Raw genomic sequence first — 25,714 nt, forward strand, 5'->3', positions numbered from 1 at the left:
CTAGAGTCTGGTCTGGGCTTCAGGGATGTAGATCTCGATGCTGTCTGCACTCTCGGTGGCTGAGTTCTGGCGCACGGACGCAGCTCGCTTGGCTGCCATTAAGCGTTTGCGAGCTTCCTGCCGCTGTTTCTCCGAACTCTCGAGAGAGCGATCTCGTGCCAGAGGAGGATGGCACTTCACCGGTTTCTTTGGCACAGGGGGAGGCAACCTCCTCTCCTGAGGGGGAGATGAGAGATGAGGAGGGGGAGAGAGAGGGGGAGAGAGAGAGGGAGAGAGAGAGAGGGAGAGACAGATGTAGGGAGAGAAGGTACATTTCCATCCAAATGTTTCACAAATTGGCAAGAAATTGTGTCATATGTTTTCAATCACGTACACCAGGGGCAGTGTGTGAACGTGAACACCAGGGGGCAGTGTGTGAACGTGAACACCAGGGGGCAGTGTGTGAACGTGAACACCAGGGGGCAGTGTGTGAACGTGAACACCAGGGGGCAGTGTGTGAACATGTGCACTAGAGAACTTTTTTATACCTAATTCTTTCTGTAAAATGTTTTTTTTTTTTGGCCACAAAAACAGATGGATGGAAACAGAGACAGCGTGAAAGAGTGACAGAGACAAAGCACATCTGAACACACACGCAGCACTACGGCTACGAAGTGTGTGCGCGAGTGTGTGAGGATGGAACAGCCCAGCAGGGGGAGGGGTTACAGTGGTTTTGACTGCCTGATGGAATGACGTCTGAAAATGGCTCACTGTCGAACAGACAAAAAAAAAAAGAAAGCAAATGAGAAAGAAAGCAAAACAAAGACATTTGCAGCCGTGATGCTCAACGATACAAACTTTATGAATACTGACATGAAAACATAAAGCAAATGTTCATGTAACAGACAGTTCATTTAGAAACACATAAAAAAAGCACAGAATGCATGTTTACGCCACTCTGGGAGTTTTTCCACCACGTATTGAACTGATAATAATAAAGAACCGGCCCAAACAGGAACCTTGTAGTTCTGGGACAGTTCACAATGTTCTATTTCCTGTTAGTAAAGATCAGATTCCATTTTTTAAAATCCAGATACTACATCTTACTTGGAAATGCTTATTGTATAGGAAAGTTGGTTTCCTGCTGGAAAATCGGATCATGGATGTGACAGCCAATCAGATCGCAGCATTCACGATCTGGAGGCTTGCGGCCCGTCGGCGGAGCAACAACTGGAGGCGCAACAAAAAAACCTGGTAACGCCACAGTGTATACGTTATAAAGGTTCGGTGTATATGCACAACCAATCAGTGATGAACAGCACTGTTAACTCCGCCCCCAAGTACCACTCACTTCTGTGGTGTTGCTCTTGAACAAGTAACAAAAACCACACAACTGGAACAGGTGGTTAGTTAAAAATGAATAAATAAATAAATAAATAAATAAATAAAATGAGCAGTTCTCTGGTGCCAAAAGTTCTGGTACTTTCTCTGTGCAGTGGAAAAAGTCCTTTTTGAGGCTAACGCATGCACATGAGTAAAACATTATCTTAACATGTTATCTCTCTTCAGCATGATGATGAGGTGCATTAGTATTATTAACATTACTCCATCACAAATATGACAAGTGTGTGTTTGTAAGCGAGTATGAGTTCTACCGCTCACTCAAACAAACATTCATGTTTTGTTGGGAGTCTTTTGATATTTCCGAGAATCCTCTTACATTCTGGATAAAGTTGTCATTACTGTACCTTTCTCTCAGGGGGGTCAAGGGGTCTCCAGTTGTTGGCCTTGAGCTGGTGTAGCTCATCGAACTTCAGGCTGATGTTCTCAATGGAGAGCTGCAGCATGTCCCAGAAGCCGGCCAGATCCTGAGCCACGGGCCGCGGGTGAGCGTTGGGATTCTGCGGGAAAGACCGCATTATCCATGATGCTACAGATCATAACAGTTAGTGCAACACTCCAGTGCCAGGAGAGCGTTACATGAGCTCTCAAAGGCACAGGAGGCAACAACGTTCCTGCTCTATTTAAAGCTCTCTGAGTATTTACTAGTTTTGACCACTAGAGGTCACTGCTGTTAAACCGTCAAACTGGCCAATTCATCTTTCATTAAAAGGAAGCTTTTTCAGTAAAACTGCTTTCGGAAAACTTCACTTCTAACAAAAAGCAACACTTCGAAAGTCATACTTCATTTATAACACATCATTCCTACACACACACACACACACACACACACACACACACACACACACACACTATTCAGTGCTGATACATGTGTTATGAAGCCTTTACATAAAGCAGTAGAATGTACAGAAACGTACAGAAAACTGAACAGCAAAACAAAAATTGTGCTATTGGACATATAATAATTTAAAATAAATTATTTTATAAATTTTATTGTGGTATAAAGCTACATCAGTATTCGTAACTCACCAGGTTCTCCTCACACAGCTCTCTGAACTGCTGGAACTTTTGAGACATGAGAAGCTGGGCACTGCCTACTGCACTGCGGATCTTCCCCAGAACTACACACACACACACACACACACACACACACACACACACACACACACACACACACACACACATTTAAGTAAATCATTAAACCACCTGAAGCTGAATCTCTTTCTTGTTCAGTGCGTATCACCACTCAGGCAGGGGGCGTGGCCTAAAGAAGTATTCGGGCTGGATGATATGATATTAATACTGTATAGTGATGCATTTTGTCACAATTTCTTTACTTTTATCACATTTTGCAAAATTCATTTTAATAATTACAAACTAACAGAAGTTTGCTGATTAGATATTAACATTTGGTACTTAATCTTCAAAACTGGACATTTCTTTTACACTTTTTTCTCCTTTTCAATATTAAAAATTTTTTTCGAAAAAATGTTTATATTGTACAATTAAGCATCTTAAAATAGAGTTATTTTCCTCAATATTATGTAAGGCATTAACAATTTATTTTAATTTTATATACGTATACAGTATACATTATGTACTGTGGATTAATATTTATTTGTTGTAAATGAATTTCAACGTGTAAATTAGTCTTGATTTCAGAGTGTCTCAGGTGATTGTGTTTTTCGCTGCTGCTGATTGGTTGGTTGGTTTGTTTGGTTGGTTTTGGTGCCTCTGGCTTTAACGAATACGAGATGTGCTAAATCAGGCTCTGGTTCTGCAGGGCTGATCTCTGCACACTTCAGTGCTCTGAGCCTTAACACACTTCATTAAACACGTTCGCTAATTATTACGCAGCTCTCGGTGAGCTGAAGTGACACTGGTGCATTGTGGGATTTCCTGAGGGCACAGATTATATTTACATTCTCAGATCAGCACACTATAAAGCGTGCATGCATGTGCGTGTGTGTGTGTGGTGACTCACTGTCATCGGGAAGCTCGTTGCGCCGTTCCTCCTGCTCCATCTGCCTGCACCAACCCTCCATGCGCTCGGCTTCGGCCTGCAGCAGTTTGAGGAACCAGCGTCCGTCACGCTGACACACAGAGCGGCTCCGTGCGCTCTGGAGCGGGTCCTCGGGAATGCCGCTATCCACCCAGGGCTCCGGAGGCGGCAGCACAGATGGGTCAAAGCCCACGGAAGAGTAGTCGTCTGAGGTGCAGGCGTGGTAGTGGTTCCCCGAGCCCTGGATGCTTACCGTGGAGGCTGTGGCGTCCCGAGAGAAGGTGATGTCAGCGTCTGGAGACTCGGTGGGAGAGAAATCAGGAATGTCCAGGTCTGCCTGTACTGCCGCCGTCACACTGTTGGACCGCATGATCCGACGATGACTGAGGAGACAGAGAGCGAAACTTAAACACCACTTAAATACAAACAGCATCAATACTGCAGTGTGGCTGGGTCCCAAACCACACCACATACACTTATTGGTTAAATGAGGGTGTGTCCCAAATCACACACTTTTTAATGATATAAAATGTGGCTATGTTTCAAATCACAAAACATACTCACTATATAAACCATCATTATACTCAAATCATATGTTGATTATATAGTGCACTATGTAGTGAAGAGGGTGAAGATTGGGACACAGCCATGATGATGAAAGCTGTGATATTCTCAGCTTGTCCTGCCTGCAGCTAGACTAATCAGACTTGTGGTGTAGCAGACGTGAGGCATAGTGTAAGGTCAAGCAAGTGTGTGTGTATAATGTATGACATTTCAGCTAAAAGAACACTGTAATACTGCAGCTGAGTCACGAATGTGATTCATCATAGATTCGTACAGGTAAAGGGGTCAAACACACACACACACACACACACACACACACCTTCTCTCATCTTCAACTTGGATTCCTACTGACTGAAACTTCGACTGGTCCTCTGCGTCCTGATCTTCAGGGCCATCCACCTGCACACACACACACACACACACACACACACACACACACACACACACACACAGAAAGTTGTTCTGATAAACTTTTTCTGACTGACAAGCTGATTTACTGAGTGGTTTTCAGCATGTACTTTGCTTCCCCCTAGTGGACCATGCTGGTACTGCATCGGTGCCAATATTTTTGTTTATTATTAACTAAATGTAAAATATCAGGATTTTTTTTTCTAGTTATTTTATCAAACACACAAAAATGATTATTTAAGTCAGGCTGTCTCTTTCCTTCCTTACTTCCAGTTCTCCTTCTCCTCTCTCACTCCATCTGTCTTTGACTGAACATCTTTCACTCATTTTCTATTTCTTTTCTTTCCCCGCCACTCGCTCCTTCTCTCCCACCTTCTTTCCATTGTTGTAGCTTTCTTCCCTTTTCCTCTGCTTATTTCCCACTATGTCTTCTTTTTCCACTATCTTCTTTCTTTCTCTCTTTCCCTCCATGTGTCACTTATTCCATCTTCACTCTTTCCTGCTATCTCTCACTTGTTCCATCTATGTTCTATCCCTCTTTCCCTCTCTTATTCTCTTCCTCCTCTGTTCTGTCATCTCTTCCCCCTTTCCTTTTCTCTCTTCTTTCCCTCTATGTCTCTTACTCATCCTGTTTGTCTTTCTGTCTCTCACTTACTCTGTCTGTCTCTCACCTGTATGCCGATGGAGAGACACCGGCCCTTGCGGAGAGCTTCCCTATGTGCGTCCTCCAGTGTGGGGACCTGTATGGGAACGGGGATGGGGACAGGGACAGGGAGGGGCAGGGGGAGGGGCGAGGCGGGGCAGGCGGTGCTGCTGGAGCTGACGTGTTGGCTTGCGGGGCCGTGCACCTGTGCGTTCGCCGCCTCGATGGCGGCCGTCAGAGCCTTCATGCTGTCGATGCTCTCTGTCGAGTTACTGAGAGCCGAGTGCAGTGCCGTGTCGCCATGGCGATGACTCGGACCATCCATGTAGGCGTCCTGCGCTGACTCGGTGCTGCTCTGAGCCGTGATGCTGATGAAGGGCTTGGTGGAGGAGCGCGGAGGCACCGGTGGAGGCGTCTTCTTATAGGTGGTGATACATGATGACACTGCAGCAAAATACACACAGCTCAGCCAATCACACGCCGCCATTCTGAATATTCATCAACACAGTGTTCATAATTCATGATATCAACTCAAATTAAAGAAACGATTCAAAAATAAAATATATACCATGCCTCTCTTTGGTGTCTGATGCCACAGAGAGCAGGTTAGTGTTAGTTTATTTTCATAAATTCATTATGACAAGTTATGGATGTATTTCTGGTTCGTTATGTCATTCTCATCTCATTATCTCTAGCCGCTTTATCCTTCTACAGGGTCGCAGGTAAGCTGGAGCCTATCCCAGCTGACTACGGGTGAAAGGCGGGGTTCACCCTGGACAAGTCGCCAGGTCATCACAGGGCTGACACATAGACACAGACAACCATTCACACTCACATTCACACCTACGGTCAATTTAGAGTCACCAGTTAACCTAACCTGCATGTCTTTGGACTGTGGGGGAAACCGGAGCACCCGGAGGAAACCCACGTGGACACGGGGAGAACATGCAAACTCCACACAGAAAGGCCCTCGCCGGCCCCGGGGCTCGAACCCGGACCTTCTTGCTGTGAGGCGACAGCGCTAACCACTACACCACCGTGCCGCCCTAACTTTATATTATTAAGATTACTGATTTACAGCAGGAACACACTGTGTACCTATTATTACTGACAGGAAATCCAGAAACAAACAAACAAACAAACAAACAAAGATAGATAGATAATTCACATTTCCTATTATTTAAAATGTTTCATAAGGACACGCTGTTTCTGAGAGGTCATTTCAGATCAGTACAACCAACCAACCATCTACTTTTATAAAAACATGGCATACATTTGGCTTAAACAATTCCAGAATGCAAATTCACTCCATTTTTTAAACACATATGAATCTTTTCAATACAGTGTGAACACAAAGATAATTTAAAAAATTGAAGCAAAGTGTAGCTTATGGAAAACTTTATCTCTCTTAGGCCAGATTTAAAAACAAACAAACAAAAAAAACCCTCCAGAAATAATGGAATTTGTACTGAGGTTATTTATAAAAAGTGTTATTCAAGCGCCATGGAATTTCATCATCCAAATATGTTGTTTCACAAACTGTTTACTACAAAGAGGGAGAAAATCCTCAAACCCCAAACTAAACATGACATAATCCCCAACGCCTGCACACTACAAGAGTGTTAACATGAAATGTGTGTGTGTGGGGTGGAAAGAAGCCCTTAACGAGGCACTGTATTTCTTCATTTGCATTTTATGCTGCAGTTTTACTGAATGGCCACAAGAGGGCAGAAAAGAGAAAGAAAATTGCAAAAATTCCCCTCTGCTCTTTCATCGTTTCACACACGACAGAACAAATATCACAGTTCCTTTTTACTTGGTCACTATATAAAAGTGGCAGTGGGTACACACACACACACCGGAAGTGTGTGACTCTGTGGCTGAAATAATCTCTCTCTCTCTGCCTGAAACAACACAGACACTGCATACAGGCTCAATGCTACACACACACACACACACACACACACCCTAGCTGAGTGTGTGCAGTAGAGATAAGGTGCAGAGGCAACACACTCCATCAGCTTCAGAGATTTTCTCCACAATCTCTCTCTCTGCTTCGCTTCTCCAGCTTTGAAGGAGCCGTTTAGTGAAAAAAGATTAAATGTACACCATTTCCCATTTTACCAAAATGTACTCGATCGGCTGAGACATGTTCAGTGTCTGATGTTTGTTTCCATACTTTTACACGAGAGATAGGAGTTGATGTCACAAAAATCTTTTCCATAAATGTACACCATCCCAAATCACATCATTCAGCTCCAGCAAACCCACTCCATAATCCAGTGTTTTCCAAGATGGCCGCCTTCCCATAACGTTCCAGCGTTCAGCTACACGGTGAAGGCCTATGATGGTGTGTTTCCTTTACAAGATACGACAGAGGAGTGGCAATACTTCACACAGCACAACAGATGGAATACAATCAATAACTGTACATCCATCGTGACCTGTATGGTAAATTTGTACAGAAATATAATACACACTGCTAGCATGCATGTCCAGACTGTGGCCCAGTGACTAACTTTTGCTAACTATGTTTAATAATAATCACGTTGAAGAAATGCAGGTCTATGATGAAAAACAGAATTCCCTTACATTAGTTTAATAAAATGAATTAAATATAAATTAAAAGCGTTTGTCTGTTTAATGAACCATGGATTATTAATAAGTGAAACCCTGTAGAACAGGATAAGCGGCTACAGATAACGGATGGATGGATGGAAATTCTAACTTTAAAAGTCGATCATCGAGCAGTTCTATTATTTATTTATTTTTATTTTTTTATTATTAGGCTATTCTAGGCAGCTCGAGGCGCTCCCTCTGGTGGTCACACAGATGTATTGCAGGAACAGACAGCGAGAGACAGGTCACTTCATCCTCCAGAATATAAATAGATCTGATTAAAAGGAAGTAAACGAAATAAAAATACAATTTCACAAAGAACATGCATGATTAAGGGCCCAGGAATAGTCCTCGAAACGGTTATTTGTGGTGAGTCTGTGGAAACGCCTACACGCCGCTGAGTGTAACGCAGTTGGATATGACTCACTGTTTATCAGAAAGAGACCAATTACAGAGGAAGTGAGCGGAGAATGAGTCTAATGTGCAGTATTACATAAATACTGACACAGAGAGATAGGGAGAGGATGTAATGGAGGCTGGGGCAGTTAGCCGCCTCATTACGATCACCACAATCTCATCTCATCTCACTATCTCTAGCCGCTTTATCCTTCTACAGGGTCGCAGGCAAGCTGGAGCCTATCCCAGCTGACTACGGGTGAAAGGCGGGGTTCACCCTGGACAAGTCGCCAGGTCATCACAGGGCTGACACATAGACACAGACAACCATTCACACTCACATTCACACCTACGGTCAATTTAGAGTCACCAGTTAACCTAACCTGCATGTCTTTGGACTGTGGGGGAAACCGGAGCACCCGGAGGAAACCCACGCGGACACGGGGAGAACATGCAAACTCCGCACAGAAAGGCCCTCGCCGGCCCCGGGGCTCGAACCCAGGACCTTCTTGCTGTGAGGCGACAGCGCTAACCACTACACCACCGTGCCGCCTGATCACCACGATGTGTTCGGAATTTCAGCTATGTAACGATGCTTCAATCAAAAGAAAGAAAAAATGTCTATGTATATAAGTAAGTAAGTAAGTAAACCTATGACTTCCTGTCACCAATAGCAAATCATTATATTCATAAACATTATGCACTATTCTGTTATAATGTCTTTCGAATATTGTTTTTTGTTGTTGCCTGTTTCACTTGGATCAAACATGAAGACAGAAATATTGTGAAAATTCCACATTAAAGCCTTGGAAAAGCCAGGGAAAAAAAACACTTTCACTTTTATTTATTTACTCATTTATTTACGTCCATGACTTGAGCAGCCACATTGTAAAGCACTGCTAAAACTAGCTGTGTAGCTAACGCTACCATCCCGCAAGAATCCATAAAATGGCCATCAAGAGATACATAGAGATAAATCTGACAGTTTAAAGGCTCATTTATTCTCAACATTAAATACAGATTCTGACAGAGCCTTATGTCTGTACTCGATGTTCATTTCGTCTGTATTTGTGCGTGTTTTCTGAAAGCTTATAGATATGGATGAAACAGAGCAGTACCACTGGAAATGAAGGAGGCAGTGGTGCTAATAGTTCAAGCAAGACACGACAGAGAAATTTTAAAATATGGTGGAACATTTTGAGAAAGGTTACATGATTTTAGTAAGAAATTTTAAACATATACTGACATGTTCAACGTGGCCTCTGCTTCTGCCTCTTTCTTAACATGTACATTATTACGACCTCCTCCACCATCGTCATGTTTGTGGTTCGCAGAAAAGTTTGACTCCGAGCTGCCCCCTAGTGGACGTATTGAGTAACGTCCTTGCCAATGTAAAGGATGTGTGGAAGGATGTGGGCGGTGATGGTTACATCATTTGAAATGGATGTATTTATGTTTGTAAGTAACGGGAAGGAACATAAATGAGCCTTTAGTCTGGAGTATGAGAGATGATGGTTCTGATCGGAAAGACAGGAAATACACGAGGAACCATCACACACCTCCGACATCAAGCAGACAAGCTGATGCTCATGAGGTGGTTAAACGCTGGCTGTTTGAGGACCTGATGTGTTTGTGAATCCAATCCTGTGTGAGTCTCATAACATGAGAGAGATCCCTCGACTTGCTAACACACACACACACACACACACACACACACACACACGAATCCCACATCACATATAAACTCATGACCTCAGCACTGAGGTGAAACTGTTGTTCATTTGGCTAATAATTAAAGGAAAAAACCAAAACAAAAATAACCAACACTCCCCATGTCAGTCTGTAAAAGGAAACTAATCAATGACAGCATGTTTTTTCTTTAACATCACATCCTGAAGTGTTTTATTCCTCTTACACTGCAGCAATCTGCCGATTACAATTATTACAAACAGAGCTGCTGTTATAGAAAATTAATCAACACCTTCTAACCAATCGGAATCCAGAATTCAACAGTGCTGAGGTATAAAACGTGATGTTATCCAGTGCAACATATTTCAAGACGTTTTTCAAATTATTTATTCAGACAGATGTACTTGTGTTCTTTTTTATTTCAAAAAGAGAGAGACTTGACGTTGATGTTGGAGACGTTCTGATGATACCAACAATATTCTCAGAAAAGCGTGGCGTTATTTATCACGATAATATCATCCTGTTGTATTGTCCACCCTTACTTTGTAATAATCAGAACTTTTGGGTATGAGTCCACGGTGCCAGAAAGTCTTTCCTGCATAATAAAATTTTTAAAAAAATCCCATTTCCACTCTGACCCTGTTGATGCTGTCGGCTGTATCGGGGCAGATGGCGGGGCTGCGCCACGTCTGGGCTCTCAGCTGGGGTTTTTGGACGGCTAGAGGGTGATGTTCTCAATGTCAGACCCGTCAGCTTTTCCCAGAATACATCAGGGTGGGAGTGTGTGGTGTGAGCAGCTGGATGTGCTTCAGGAGCAGAAGGTTGTGCCTCCGTGACACACAAACACACACTTCTTCTCAGAGTGTCGTATGTTAATGCTTATTAATGCTAATCACATTTCTGGCACACAACAACCGTCATGCAGCATCCACACCGAACTTATTAATGATTAAATACTCAGGTTGATGTGGACATGTTGCTAGCATGCTCATAACTGCACTGAGGAATTAATGATTATTTGTCACAAAATGGAATCTGTCGTCTTGTGAAAAAAGCATTTTTAATGTATATAAGGGATAAAGTGAGTAGCACCCAAGAGTGATCAATTCACATGAATGATATTTGTTTAAAAAGAAAATGTTCTTTGACACCAAAAGAGGGGTGGCACGGTGGTGTAGTGGTTAGCGCTGTCGCCTCACAGCAAGAAGGTCCGGGTTCGAGCCCCGTGGCTGGCGAGGACCTTTCTGTGTGGAGTTTGCATGTTCTCCCCGTGTCCGCGTGGGTTTCCTCCGGGTGCTCCGGTTTCCCCCACAGTCCAAAGACATGCAGGTTAGGTTAACTGGTGACTCTAAATTGAGCGTAGGTGTGAATGTGAGTGTGAATGGTTGTCTGTGTCTATGTGTCAGCCCTGTGATGACCTGGCGACTTGTCCAGGGTGTACCCCGCCTTTCGCCCGTAGTCAGCTGGGATAGGATCCAGCTCGCCTGCGACCCGGTAGAACAGGATAAAGCGGCTACAGATAATGAGATGAGATGTTACAAGTGCTTGGGGTGATAATAAGGGAATAAATATTGATTGTTGCTGATTGAATTGGTTTTAAGTGAATGAATTATTGAGTGGGAACATGAGAGCAGCGAAACATTTTCAGTCCTAATGATGTGTAAATTGGCGAAGCTCAGCGTCCCCGAGCTGTAGAGTAATAAATCAGGAAACTGTACTGACCTGGACAACTGATGACATCACTGGGTCCACAGTGTCCTTACTGAGGTCGTGTTTGTCTTCTTTATTGTAACATAAGATATTTTATGCAAATTTCAGTGTTTCAAAGTTTAATTTTTAAAGGTTGTGTGGCTTTAAAAACGTCAGGAATATTAACCCTGCATGTGCTGCTATTAAAATCCCTCATTAACAATTTTCTAGCTACTTCTGACAAAATTCAGCTAATCATTCTTAGCGTAAACATTGCCATTAGCTTTGAGTGCCATTTTTTTTTTCAAAAATAGTTCTACTATGTGTATTAACCAGGATCCCTGTTCACTGTAAAGTAAATTCCCCTGACTCCCTCAGTGTAGATTTACTTCATGAAAATTATTAACCATTTTTCCATGATATTTTTTGGGAGCCAGAGAACTTTCTATTCCTTAAATTTCCGCTGATGGAATGCAGTAGGCCTCCTGTGGGTTCACCACCCACAGAGGTAGCAGTAGGGGTTTGGTGCAGTGTGGATTGGGTGGCAGTCGAAGGCAGGGGCCTCGACGACCTGATCCCCGGACACAGCGGCTGGCTGTTGGGACATGGAATGTCACTTCGCTGGGGGGGAAGGAGCCTGAGCTTGTGCGGGAGGTTGAGAGGTACCGGCTAGAGATAGTCGGGCTCACCTCCACGCACAGCTTGGGCTCTGGAACCCAGCTCCTCGAGAGGGGCTGGACTTTCCACTTCTCTGGAGTCGCCCGTGGTGAGCGGCGGCGGGCTGGTGTGGGCTTCCTTATAGCTCCCCAGCTCAGCCGCCATGTGTTGGAGTTTACCCCAGTGAACGAAAGGGTCGCCTCTCTGCGCCTTCGGATTGGGGAGAGGGCTCTTGCTGTTGTTTGTGCCTACGGGCCAAATAGCAGTATAGAGTATCCGGCCTTCTTGGAGTCCCTGGGAGAGGTACTGAGGGGTGCTCAGACTGGGGACTCCATTGTGCTACTGGGGGACTTCAATGCTCACGTGGGCGATGACAGTGACACCTGGAGGGGCGTGGTTGGGAGGAACGGCCTCCCCGATCTGAACCCGAGTGGTGTTTTGTTATTGGACTTCTGTGCTAGTCACAGTTTGTCCATAACGAACACCATGTTCGAGCATAGGGGTGTCCATAAGTGCACGTGGCACCAGGACACCTTAGGTCGGAGGTCGATGATCGACTTTGTAGTCGTGTCATCTGATCTCCGACCCTATGTCTTGGACACTCGGGTGAAGAGAGGGGCTGAGTTGTCAACTGATCACCACCTGGTGGTGAGTTGGATCCGCTGGCGGAGGAGGAAGCTGGACAGACCTGGCAGGCCCAAACGTATGGTGAGGGTCTGCTGGGAACGTCTGGCCGAGCACTCTGTTGGGGAGGTCTTTAACTCCCACCTCCGGGAGAGCTTTTCCCAGCTTCCGAGGGAGGCGGGGGACATTGAGTCTGAGTGGACCATGTTCTCTACCTCCATTGTGGACGCAGCTGTTCGGAGCTGTGGCCGCAAGGTCTCCGGTGCCTGTCGTGGCGGCAATCCCCGAACCCGGTGGTGGACACCGGAAGTAAGGGATGCCGTCAAGCTGAAGAAGGAGTCCTATCGGGCCATGTTGACCTCCGGGACTCCTGAGGCAGCCGACGGGTATCGGCAGGCCAGGCGTGCTGCAGCTCGGGCAGTTGCGGAGGCAAAAACTCGGAACTGGGAGGAGTTCGGGGAGGCCATGGAGAAGGACTGTCGGTCGGCCTCGAAGAAATTCTGGCAAACCGTCCGGCGCCTCAGGAGGGGGAAGCAGTACTCTGCCAACACTGTTTACAGTGCGGGTGGGGAGCTGTTGACCTCGACTGGGGACATTGTCGGGCGGTGGAAGGAATACTTTGAGGATCTCCTCAATCCCACCGTCATGTCTTCCACTGAGGAGACTGAGGCTGATGACTCAGAGGTGGACTCGTCCATTACCCAAGCCGAAGTCACTGAGGTGGTTTGCAAGCTCCTCGGTGGCAAGGCACCGGGGGTGGATGAGATCTGCCCTGAGTATCTCAAGTCTCTGGATGTTGTGGGGCTGTCTTGGTTGACACGCCTCTGCAACATCGCGTGGCGGTCGGGGACAGTGCCTCTGGAGTGGCAGACTGGGGTGGTGGTCCCTCTTTTTAAGAAAGGGGACCGGAGAGTGTGCTCCAATTATAGGGGAATCACACTTCTCAGCCTCCCAGGGAAAGTTTACTCCAGGGTACTGGAGAGGAGAATTCGACCAATAGTCGAACCTCGGATCCAGGAGGAACAATGCGGTTTTCGTCCTGGTCGCGGAACACTGGACCAGCTCTATACCCTTCATAGGGTGCTCGAGGGTTCATGGGAGTTTGCCCAACCAGTCCACATGTGCTTTGTGGATCTGGAGAAGGCATTCGACCGTGTCCCCCGTGGTATTCTGTGGGGGGTGCTTCGGGAGTATGGGGTTCGGGGCTCTTTGCTAAGGGCTGTCCGGTCCCTGTACGAACGGAGCAGGAGTCTGGTTCGCATTGCCGGCAGTAAGTCAGACCTGTTCCCAGTGCATGTTGGACTCCGTCAGGGCTGCCCTTTGTCACCGGTTCTGTTCATAATTTTTATGGACAGAATTTCTAGGCGCAGCCAGGGGCCGGAAGGAATCCTGTTTGGGAACCACAGGATTTCATCTCTGCTTTTTGCGGATGATGTTGTCCTGTTGGCTTCTTCAAACCAGGACCTTCAGCATGCACTGGGGCGGTTTGCAGTCGAGTGTGAAGCGGCTGGGATGAGAATCAGCACCTCCAAGTCCGAGGCCATGGTTCTCGACCGGAAAAGGGTGGCTTGCCCTCTCCAGGTTGGTGGAGAAGTCCTGCCTCAAGTGGAGGAGTTTAAGTATCTCGGGATCTTGTTCACGAGTGAGGGAAGGATGGAGCGTGAGATCGACAGGCGGATCGGTGCAGCCTCCGCAGTGATGCGGTCGCTTTACCGGTCCGTCGTGGTGAAGAAGGAGCTGAGCCAAAAGGCGAAGCTCTCAATTTACCGGTCGATCTACGTTCCGACTCTCACCTATGGTCATGAGCTTTGGGTAATGACAGAAAGAACAAGATCGCGGATACAAGCGGCTGAAATGAGTTTCCTTCGCAGGGTGGCTGGGCGCTCCCTTAGAGATAGGGTGAGAAGCACAGTCACTCGGGAGGAGCTCGGAGTAGAGCCGCTGCTCCTCCACATCGAGAGGAACCAGCTGAGGTGGCTCGGGCATCTTTTTCGGATGCCTCCTGGACGCCTCCCTGGGGAGGTGTTCCAGGCATGTCCCCCCGGGAGGAGGCCCCGGGGAAGACCCAGGACACGCTGGAGGGACTATGTCTCTCGGCTGGCCTGGGAACGCCTCGGTGTTCTTCCCGAGGAGCTGGCCGAGGTGTCTGGGGAAAGGGAAGTTTGGGCTTCCATGCTTAGACTGCTGCCTCCGCGACCCGGTCCTGGATAAGCGGAAGAAGACGAGACGAGACGAGACGGGAATGCAGTAGGTCTGAGCTGACTGGTGCTTGGACCCCTAAATGTAATAACATTTTGATATTGTGCTTTCCACCACTGAAACAATTAGAAAAACAAAAATAAAACAGACCCCACTTTGAGAACCTCTGCGTTAAAGGAGAACTCAAGGCAAATATTTTATTATCAAAATTCTATCTCATTTTATTAAATATATGAATGCATTTTTGATCACTATTTTGTCGCTGCTATAGCAAGTTCCGAGTGTTTGAAATATGCTCTGTAATATATCAGTCCATATGTCAAAGCGATGGCGGCAAACAAGATTCGTTGAGACCTGTGCGAGACATCGCAGGACGGAAGTAAAACGTACAGCGGAAATCAAAGTCACCAACCCTGTGTCTGAAATCGCTCACTCGTTCACTACTCCCTACTCCCTATATAGGGAATTACTATATAGAGGACTATATATTGAGCTCATTGGTAAAATGAAAAAAAAAAAACGCTTTCGGACACTAGTCCGTCGTGCTGGTATTTACGTCATTACTGTCGCACAATTAAAACGTGCCGGATCAATCGGCTGGTGGGTTTCAAAATAGTAAATACATGCATGTACAGTGTTTTTGTGATAAATCCATATTATACTGAGCGCATTTCCAACATTAATCAGTACAAAGTACCTGCAGCTTTCAGTTCTTTTAAATCAAGGCTGAATCCTTTCTTCTTTGCCGCTGCCTTTTATTAAATCAAATTTGAGACTTTTAATTTGATTTCTTTCAGCACGACCGCAATGCATGATGGGATATATTGCTTTGGTTAGTGACCATCGGTTGTACACTATTTTTTGTGGTGCGCTGTGGGATACTTTGAGTGCACTATATCTCATTATCTGTAGCCGCTTTATCCTGTTCTACAGGGTCGCAGGCAAGCTGGATCCTATCCCAGCTGACTACGGGCGAAAGGCGGGGGTCACCCTGGACAAGTCGCCAGGTCATCACAGGGCTGACACATAGACACAGACAACCATTCACACTCACATTCACACCTACGCTCAATTTAGAGTCACCAGTTAACCTAACCTGCATGTCTTTGGACTGTGGGGGAAACCGGAGCACCCGGAGGAAACCCACACGGACACGGGGAGAACATGCAAACTCCACACAGAAAGGCCCTCGCCGGCCACGGGGCTCAAACCCGGACCTTCTTGCTGTGAGGCAACAGCGCTAGCCACTACACCACCGTGCTGCCCTGAGTGCACTATATAGGGTGTAAATAATCCTCACTAAGGTTTCGGACAGCACTACAAAATGGCGTCTCCACTATATATATAGTGCCCTATATCATGAGTCAGGGGTGTCAGAAGCATTTTTAATGTGGGGGGGACACACTGCTGGGGGGTCTGGGGGTCCTCCCCCCAAAAATTTTTAATTAATTAGATGCCATTCCCTGCATTCTGGTGTATTTTAACAGGTTGTTAAACACCTAATTTTACCTACAAAAGTCACTTAATTCAATGACTATTTTCGAGACTCAACAATAAGTCCTCATTCAACTCGTCCATATATTCATCAGCCTGTTTTTAAACCCACTGCTCTGCCCAAGATAATGAGATGAATGTGACACAATTTATCACCAACAATGACTTTATGGGTGCATTTTACTTTTTATTTTGTGTTTTCTATTTAGTTTTAGATGTAACACAACATGCCACTGGGCCAAGCAATAGTGACACTCAACTGTCTGTTTAAAAATAAGAATATTCATAATTTCACACAATGAACAGGCATGACATGGCATCATGCAAACTTCATAACACACAATCACACTGTGTCGGGCAACGGTGACACATAAAAAATAACTTCACACAATGAACAGGTGCAATTTTGTTCACCACCAACAGTGACTTTAGTGGGTGCATTTTACTTTTTTCCGATTTAGTGATACTCATAAGAAAAATGCCATGGCATCATGCAGTCTTCATAAACACAAAATCACACTGTGTCAAGCAATGACACATAAAAGAGAACTTCACACAATGAACAAGTGCAGTTTTGTCAACCTGCATGCGATGGTGGTACTACAGTAACATTTACAGATCAGTATAACAAATAGATTTATAGATAGAACTCCTTCTTACATTGGTGCCACCACAATTTCTACCACTTCATAACTTTTATCCCCCTTTCCTTCACAATCCACCTGGAATAACATCCATCTCTCTCCATCGCTTTCCTCTCTACTATTCCTTCCCCATACACTGATTTCCCATCTTACTTTCCAGAAAACTGCCAAAGACCAGACAAAACAAGGAATCAATAAATATCATCAGAGCAGACTTGACCTCATTCTTGGCATTACAGTAAGGCAGGCCTACTGGGTTTGAATTAAATGATAGCTAACATTAAGCTAGCTGATACATCTCCTAACATTGACTAGCCAGCTAACTGCACTAACATTTCTATTGGGACAAAGAAACCCTGTCCTGTGGGGAAATTCTGACTGACTTTCTGCTGCTTTGTAAAGAATGTCCTTATGTCCATTGTGTCTGGGGAGGAGCAAATACTGCAAACAATTCATCATCAACCAAGAATACCCCATTAGGCTAAGCTTATTTCATTGTTTAGTTGAACATTAATTTAACGTGGCCTAGGGTTAATTTTGAGGGCAGATAACAAAAGAATAAGGTTTTAGCAAAAGCTAGACATTGTGAGGTGGCAGTGGGGCTGACGTCACCTCCTCCACTTTCGAGCAGCTGCACCAACATTTCTCTGCTTGCACTGAGATTCACTCGCGTGCGGTGAGTTGTTGTCGGTAACGCCCGGAAAACCCGGAGTGGATTTTCAGTGGTCTGTGTATTCTCTTATCGATCAAGTGGAATGGATTCTTTCACGAAGCAATAGAAACGGCGCTGGGTGAACTCATATTTTATGTTAAATGTGGGGGGGTCCAAATGAAGAATTATGAAATGTGAAGGGGACACACCCCCTTCACATTCAGTGGTGGCGACGCCCATGTCATGAGTAGGGAGCGATTTCGGACATGGGATGTCAAAAGATGCGCGCGCCCTCTTTCGAATGCTGACGTAATCAAGCCGGAAGTTTTGTTTGTTTTGATGGCCATCAGGAAAGTTTGAAAAAAGTAGGCAGTAATCGTCATTTAAACTCGTTTTTGTGCAATATTTCATTTGGAAAACAGTTTTCAAAATGGCGGCACTGACACCTGGCTGACACTTCATGTTTCAAAGTCTCGCACAAGTCTCGTGAAGATCACGCGGATAAGCGACACCTGCCGTGGACCAAACGAACTAAATTCAACACGGCTAAAAACCGAATAGGCTGATAAGTGTAATTAATTGCAATTAGTTGCCAATATGAGTCACGATATAAGGTTACTAAAACCGAAAACGTAATTGAATAACACATTAATTAAAAAATAAAGCAAGTTTAAAAATGACTTCAGTTCTCCTTTAATGTACAGCCAACACCCCACGTTAGGCACTAAACCTCTCAATCTGGCAACCTTAACATCCTTAATACAGGATCAAAGTGACATAACAAGGAAAAGTTCTTACATAAATATCTATTTGATTCACTTTGATTCATTTGATTCACAATGAATTTGAGACAATACAGTATCTGGGGTTAAAATTACAAAGCTGTGAGTAGTGATTTATAACATTTTTAAGGATTTAAGCTCACTATAATCAACATTTTTTATTCCTTGAGCAATAATTTACTGTATTAATATATAAACAGACTTCGCCACTAAATACAGAAGAAATGATTCTTTGCTGAGCAACTCAACCTTCAGAACAATGACGGAGACACTTGAGTTTGGTCACATGGAACACATTCAGAATGAAAACGTGTTATTATTTCCTGTAGGGGGAGTGGTCAAAGATCCAGATTCTCATTATTACGGCACTCAGATACCGAAGTACGTTTCACGTTTAATTCTGAAGTGCTCTCTCTCTCTGCTAAATAGCTGCGTTTTGAGTGTTTGTGCTGCATCGCGTACTGTATGTCCATTACTTTAGTGTCCAGATGAATTATCCACTGGAGGGGTTCATTGTGTTTTTGAAATTAAAAGTTTGTAAATTTCTTGGACTATATGGTATAATTTCAGCTTTTGTCCTGATTTCTTGACTCAAGCCTTAGAAAGTGGACAGTTTAGCCACGCCCCTTTCAATTTGTTCAATATGCAAAACCTACTTTTAACAATAACTAAATCTTTTGGTGTCTCATCTCATCTCATTATCTGTAGCCGCTTTATCCTGTTCTACAGGGTCGCAGGCGAGCTGGATCCTATCCCAGCTGACTACGGGCGAAAGGCGGGGTACACCCTGGACAAGTCGCCAGGTCATCACAGGGCTGACACATAGACACAGACAACCATTCACACTCACATTCACACCTACGGTCAATTTAGAGTCACCAGTTAACCTAACCTGCATGTCTTTGGACTGTGGGGGAAACCGGAGCACCCGGAGGAAACCCATGCGGACACGGGGAGAACATGCAAACTCCGCACAGAAAGGCCCTCGCTGGCCACGGGGCTCGAACCCAGGACCTTCTTGCTGTGAGGCGACAGCGCTAACCACTACACCACCGTGCCGCCCCAGGACAAGATTAAAGACGAAAAAAAGATATAACAGATAAACGTTTTCTCTAAGATCCGTCCACATAAGGATAACATTTATGGTGGGAAAACTAATCCAAAATATGATTCTTCTACGCAGGCCCGCCGACAGGGGGGGACAAACGGGTATGTTGTCCCGGGCCCAGGAATGGGGGAGGGCCCAGAACTGGGCTCTCATGAAGTTGCACTTATTTTATTTCATTTCAAAATGTGTTGATTTGGGGGAGAAATGTGCTATATTTGCATTCAATAAATGATTTCTAGATCCTTTGCCTTTATTGTCTTTGAAAAAGGCGTCAAGAACCCCCTACCACCCCTAATGCAAAAATGGTTTGGTCTGACTCTTTGATTAAGGGGAAAAAAATGACATCGTTCGATCATAGCGCTTCGACAATCAGCGTGCGTGCCATTTGCCAACATGCACAAGTCAGGAGCACAGAAAAGAAAAGAAAAGAGAAAAAGAGAGGAAGAAACCAAGAGACTCAGGGGCTCACTGCATAAATATTTTAAAAAAGATTGGGATGATGCAGCAGGTACTAGCAAAGGCAGTGGGGCAGCTGAGCCAGGTAAGACCAGTGTTGGGCACGTTACTTTCAAAAAGTAATTAGTTATAGTTACTAGTTACTTTTCTCAAAAAGTAACTGAGTTAGTAACGGAGTTACTTTGTCATAAAAGTAACTAATTACCAGGGAAAGTAATTATTCCGTTACATTTTGTTCCCCCTCAAAAAAAATCAAATTCAATTAGGGTAATCATAATAAAAGTGAATGTTAAATGTGTTTAATGACTGAAATGGACACTTAACAGAACCAATTAGTAATGTTATCTACACTATATTAATATTTTTGTGGGACAATGTGAGATAAGACATCTATCAAATGTAATATATTTTTGTAGTTATTAAAATTATTACTAATTACTGGCCACTGACGAGGACAAACGCTTTGTTCCTCGACATAATGTGCATTGCACGCAGACATTTTTGCCTTTTATTTCAAGTAATGAAAAGTCCTGGCTGTATTTCCAGTGTGAAAGCGCAGTGCTGGGCTGACCGCTCGCCATCGCTGGGTCTTCCGATTGAAAGCGTGCGCAGTAGTGCAGTAGGCGTGGCCTACCTACGTATGTTGTCCAAATCTACTCTGATTGGCTTACTGTGCCGTTGTCTCGCGTCTCCCCGCCCCACACGAAAGCAGAGGAAAGAAAGGCTGAACGAGCAGCGTGCCAGATGAGAACAGCTTTAATAAAGTAACGCATAGTATTTTATTGTAAGTAACGGGAACGGTGTTATAACGATGTAAAAAGTAATTAGTTAGATTACTCGTTACTAAAAAAAGTAACGCCGTTAGTAACGCCGTTTATTTCTAACGCCGTTATTCCCATCACTGGGTAAGACACAGCCAACTTTTTCCAGCCCCGTAAAGTAACCCCAACCAAGGCACGCGTGGCACGCAATTCATGTTACAAACGAGGGGAGAGCAAGTCCCACTGAACACCATATCAAACGCACAGGGCATTGAATCATTTCATAACCACAACGGCTTAATAACATTGTGTTTCATATATCTGATTGAAGCTAAGAATATTCACATTAGCCCGCAATCATATCCCGCCGTTTCTCGAGCGGTGTGTTCTTCTCTGCTTTTCACACTGGACAGTACGCACGCACGCACAACAAAAGTCCGGCGCATTGCATTTCGCACCTGAATAGTTGCAGACTAAGGAAATGTTAAAATGTTAAAACTGTAAAAATGTTGAAATGCTAAAATGAAATGGTTGTTGACCGGTTGAATGGTTTTTGAATACCTGTCATTTAAGGGTTGGAGTGAGTAGAGACTGGGATGAGAGGTGGGTGTGTGTGTGGGTTGGCCCGGGGGGGGGGCCCATTCAGAGCATTTTGTCCCGGGCCCAGCCAAAGCTGTCAGCGGCCCTGCTTCTACGCCAGAGATACAAACTGTGAAATGAAGAAATTGCAGAGAGAGAGACGGAAAATCTCAACAAATAAATAATAATAATAATAAAAAAAAGAGTCCATCAGGCCTGACAACTTTCATGCATTGTGCACAGGAGCTCTGCAGTTTAAAATCTGATTCGTTTACGTGTTTTTACTCGTACACACGTCTGTGTCAATCAAGACTAATCCTTCTTGCTACTAATTTGTGTATCAGAAATACCTTTAAAATATACCTTCAACAGGAAAGATGCTATTGATGGAAAACTCTTTCTTTTGGGCATTTAACCTTGCTGTGACCTTGACCCTGCTGGCATCAATTCCAAAATGTAATCAGTTCACCTGCTGGCGCCACCTAGTGGCAGGGAATAAAACTACACCATAAGTAGGTTTTGTTTTTGTAATAGGTGTTTTGAACTGACACCAGGGCCGTTGACAGCTTTGGCTGGGCCTGGGACAAAATAATCTGAGTGCCCCCCCCCCCCCCCACACACACACACACACATACGCGCGCACGCACATCGCCACACAGCAACCACCCACACCCAACCTCTCTTTTCACAGTCTCCATTCACTCCAACCCTTAAATAACAGGTATTCCAAGCCCATTATAACAGTCAACCATTTTATTTCAACATTTCAACATATTAACAGTTTGAACATTTCCTTAGTCTGCAACTATTCAGGTGCGAAATGCAATGCGCCGGACTTTTGCTGTGGCAAAGTCGTCAATAAGGTCATTGAAGTCCAGCTTCTTTGCAAGTTCGCGCTCTATAGAGAGCATAGCCAGCCCATTGAGCCTCTCCTGTGACATGTTTGAGCGCAGGTAGTTGATAAACCAAAATGATTGTTTACGGGATGGAACTGGGCCTCAATGAGAACGGAGTTATGGCTTTCCCAAAATCTGAACATAGAAGCATCACCACTAGTGATGTGTACAGTGAGTTTTTCACTGTATTTTTTTGTCTTGTTTTTCATAAACGTCCTTTCCGTACTCGATTTATAATGTTACAAAAAAAAATTGACACCCTCCCAACCACGTAACATTAGCCTATCTGACCTGGGGGCTGACACGTTTATTACGGATAAACCAAAAGGATTACAACGTTCCCTGGATATAGAACTGGACCGAGAAGATTTCAAAATCTTAACGTGTAAGCAACAACAATAAAACAGAGGTTGTTTTATTCATTTAGGGCTTATTAGGCTACTTTCATTAATTGCGCTTTTCATACAGGCCTATCATTTTTCACTTGAGCAAGGGAATTGTTTGAAGAGTATCCAGTCTAAGCGAAAGTTTAATGTTTTGCAACAGACTAACCTCAAAACACCCCATTTATAGCCCATTCGTTACATTAAACTCTATCTAGCTGGCAATTTCACATGCCGTCGTATCTACACGGGATGATTTCCAACAAAATAAGGTTTAATTAACAAGAGGTAGCGTTCCACGGGCTTTCAGCTAACCGGAGTCCAGCTCAGCGCAGCTCAGCAAGCGTGCCTAAAACATTCGGATATGATTGCGGGCCAATGTGCTATTCTTTGCTTCATTGAGATATATGCAACACAGTGTTATTAAACCGATATGTTTATGAAATAATTCAATGCCCTGTGCATTTCAGTGTTCACTCAGTGTACCCTGCTATCCCCTACCTTATAATTATGAATGGCGTGTCGCGCGTGCTGGGGTTACATTACGGGGCTGGAAAAAAGTTATCTGTGTCTTACCTGGCTCAGCTGCCCCACTGCCTTCACCACCTGCTGCATCATCTGAATTTTTTCTAAAATATCTATGCAGTGAGCCCCTGAGGCTCTTGGCTTCTTCATCTCTTTTTCTCTTTTCTTTTCTTTGCTCCTGACTTGTGCATGTTGGCAAACGGGCTCGCACGCTTATTGTCGAAGCGTTATGATGGAATAGTGCCGTGTTATTTGGCGCCTTAATCAAAGACCAAACCATTTCTGCATTAGGGGTGGTAGGTGGGTTCTTGAATCCATTTTCGAAGACAATAAAGGCAAAAGAACCAGAAATCATTCACTGAATGCAAATATAGCACATTTTTCTCCCCCAAATCAACACATTTTGAAATGAAACAGAATGATTAATGGCATCTTCATGAGGGACCAGTTCTGGGCCCCCCCTCATGCCTGGGCCCGGGACAAAATACCCGGTTGTCCCCCCCTGTCGACGGCCCTGACTGACACTGATAGCTCCACCCCCTTACCTCCCCATCTCACATTCGTAGTTTCTACACATTCTTCTGCTGCTGCTGTTTCAGCTCTGTTGTATTATAAAACTCTGACATTCATGTTTTATTTTATTTATTGTTTTATTACACAGTTAATATTCTCATCTCATCTCATTATCTCTAGCCGCTTTATCCTTCTACAGGGTCGCAGGCAAGCTGGAGCCTATCCCAGCTGACTATGGGCGAAAGGCGGGGTACACCCTGGACAAGTCGCCAGGTCATCACAGGGCTGACACATAGACACAGACAACCATTCACACTCACATTCACACCTACGCTCAATTTAGAGTCACCAGTTAACCTAACCTGCATGTCTTTGGACTGTGGGGGAAACCGGAGCACCCGGAGGAAACCCACGCGGACACGGGGAGAACATGCAAACTCCACACAGAAAGGCCCTCGCCGGCCACGGGGCTCGAACCCAGGACCTTCTTGCTGTGAGGCGACAGCGCTAACCACTACACCACCGTGCCGCCCCACAGTTAATATTAGGCAACAAAAGTCCTATGCAAATGGAATGATGGGCTGTTTCTTTTTTATTAATCGAATACACTGCAGTAGTTTGATTAATGAAAAGTTTAAGGGGTGCAAAGTCTCAAAAAACTGGGAATTGGGTCTCATGGGGAAAAGATTTGAATGTCTTTTCTATAGCATCACTCAAAAAACATTTTCTAGCATCATTATTTTTAAGAGTAGTGCTAATTGAGGAATAAAAAAAAACAGCAGAAAAAATAGTTTTGTGCTAAATCTGCAAAGTACGATGGTATACCAGGGCCACTGTAGGTTTAAAAAAAAAAGGCCTAGCATTGGGAATTATAAAGGCAGCACGGTGGTGTAGTGGTTAGCGCTGTTGCCTCACAGCAAGAAGGTCCTGGGTTCAAGCCCCGGGGCCGGCGAGGGCCTTTCTGTGCGGAGTTTGCATGTTCTCCCCGTGTCCGCGTGGGTTTCCTCCGGGTGCTCCGGTTTCCCCCACAGTCCAAAGACATGCAGGTTAGGTTAACTGGTGACTCTAAATTGAGCGTAGGTGTGAATGTGAGTGTGAATGGTTGTGTGTCTCTGTGTGTCGCCCTGTGATGACCTGGCGACTTGTCCAGGGTGAACCCCGCCTTTCGCCCGTAGTCAGCTGGGATAGGCTCCAGCCTGCAACCCTGCACAGGATAAGTGGCTACAGATAATGGATGGATGGGAAGGATAATACTCCGAGACATCAATTTCTGCGATTGAAGCTGGAAATTTATGAGAAAAAAAAGTAATATTCTCTGAGATGATCAAATCAAAATTTTGCAAGAAATAAACTGAGAAATTCTCGGAGATAAAGTTACAAATTTACAAAAAAAATTAAAAAAAAAAAAAAAAAAAAAACTCAGAAAAATATTTTTGGGGGGAAATTATGTTGCGTAGTATCCCAAGAAGAACATCAAAATTTCCAAGGTTAAAGTCGTAAAAGTCATAAATTTGTGAGATCGTAATTGAGGTTTTTTTAGCCTATAATACATTGTTGTTGCACAGCACTAAACCTTTTCCTTAACAGTTTGTTTATAGTCGGGTTGGAAAGTATCGTACATTCTCAGACGTGTACCCTGCTGATATCAGCGCCACCTCTAGTTCGGATCTCTTGCTGAAACAGAGAGTACAGTTCTGCCTTTCCGTCAGAGATGAACACAACCTGTACACGTGCAACTGGACCAGGAAGTGAATTCCTTCGCCTGTGTGTACACACTGTAAGCGTATTCTGACCTGTGCTGCTCTGAATGGTCCGGACCGTGGTGGTGGTCCGTGGTGGTGACGCAGGCAGTAACGGTCCGTCCTCGTCCTGCGAGCAGCCCTGATCGATGGCGCGTACGTAGCTGTGACTCCGCATCCGGAAACATCCGGGAACCGGCAAATCCAGCGCGTCTACCGCCTGAGACTCCATCTCGCTGAAGACACTTTCACATACAGCCTCGATCTGACCGTTCACCTCCACCTCGCTCACCTTCAGGAGCAAATATAACA

At 44.7% G+C, this 25,714-nt stretch overlaps 1 protein-coding gene across 1 annotated transcript in view; it reads right to left on the reverse strand.

Annotated features, from left to right (window-relative positions):
• Positions 1-25,714, reverse strand: part of dlgap1a (discs, large (Drosophila) homolog-associated protein 1a) — a 121,575-nt gene continuing 95,861 nt past the window's right edge. The window contains exons 5-13 of the mRNA XM_060905601.1: positions 25,457-25,694; positions 20,446-20,475; positions 5,026-5,441; positions 4,266-4,345; positions 3,365-3,765; positions 2,410-2,501; positions 1,728-1,880; positions 1,331-1,345; positions 1-213 (exon numbers count right to left, since the gene is read on the reverse strand). Of these exons, the coding sequence (XP_060761584.1) occupies positions 1-213; positions 1,331-1,345; positions 1,728-1,880; positions 2,410-2,501; positions 3,365-3,765; positions 4,266-4,345; positions 5,026-5,441; positions 20,446-20,475; positions 25,457-25,694 (1,638 nt within the window). The remainder of the gene's footprint in view (positions 214-1,330; positions 1,346-1,727; positions 1,881-2,409; positions 2,502-3,364; positions 3,766-4,265; positions 4,346-5,025; positions 5,442-20,445; positions 20,476-25,456; positions 25,695-25,714) is intronic.

This window comes from Neoarius graeffei, chromosome 23 (genome assembly GCF_027579695.1).
Source record: "Neoarius graeffei isolate fNeoGra1 chromosome 23, fNeoGra1.pri, whole genome shotgun sequence".
NCBI lineage: Eukaryota > Metazoa > Chordata > Actinopteri > Siluriformes > Ariidae > Neoarius > Neoarius graeffei.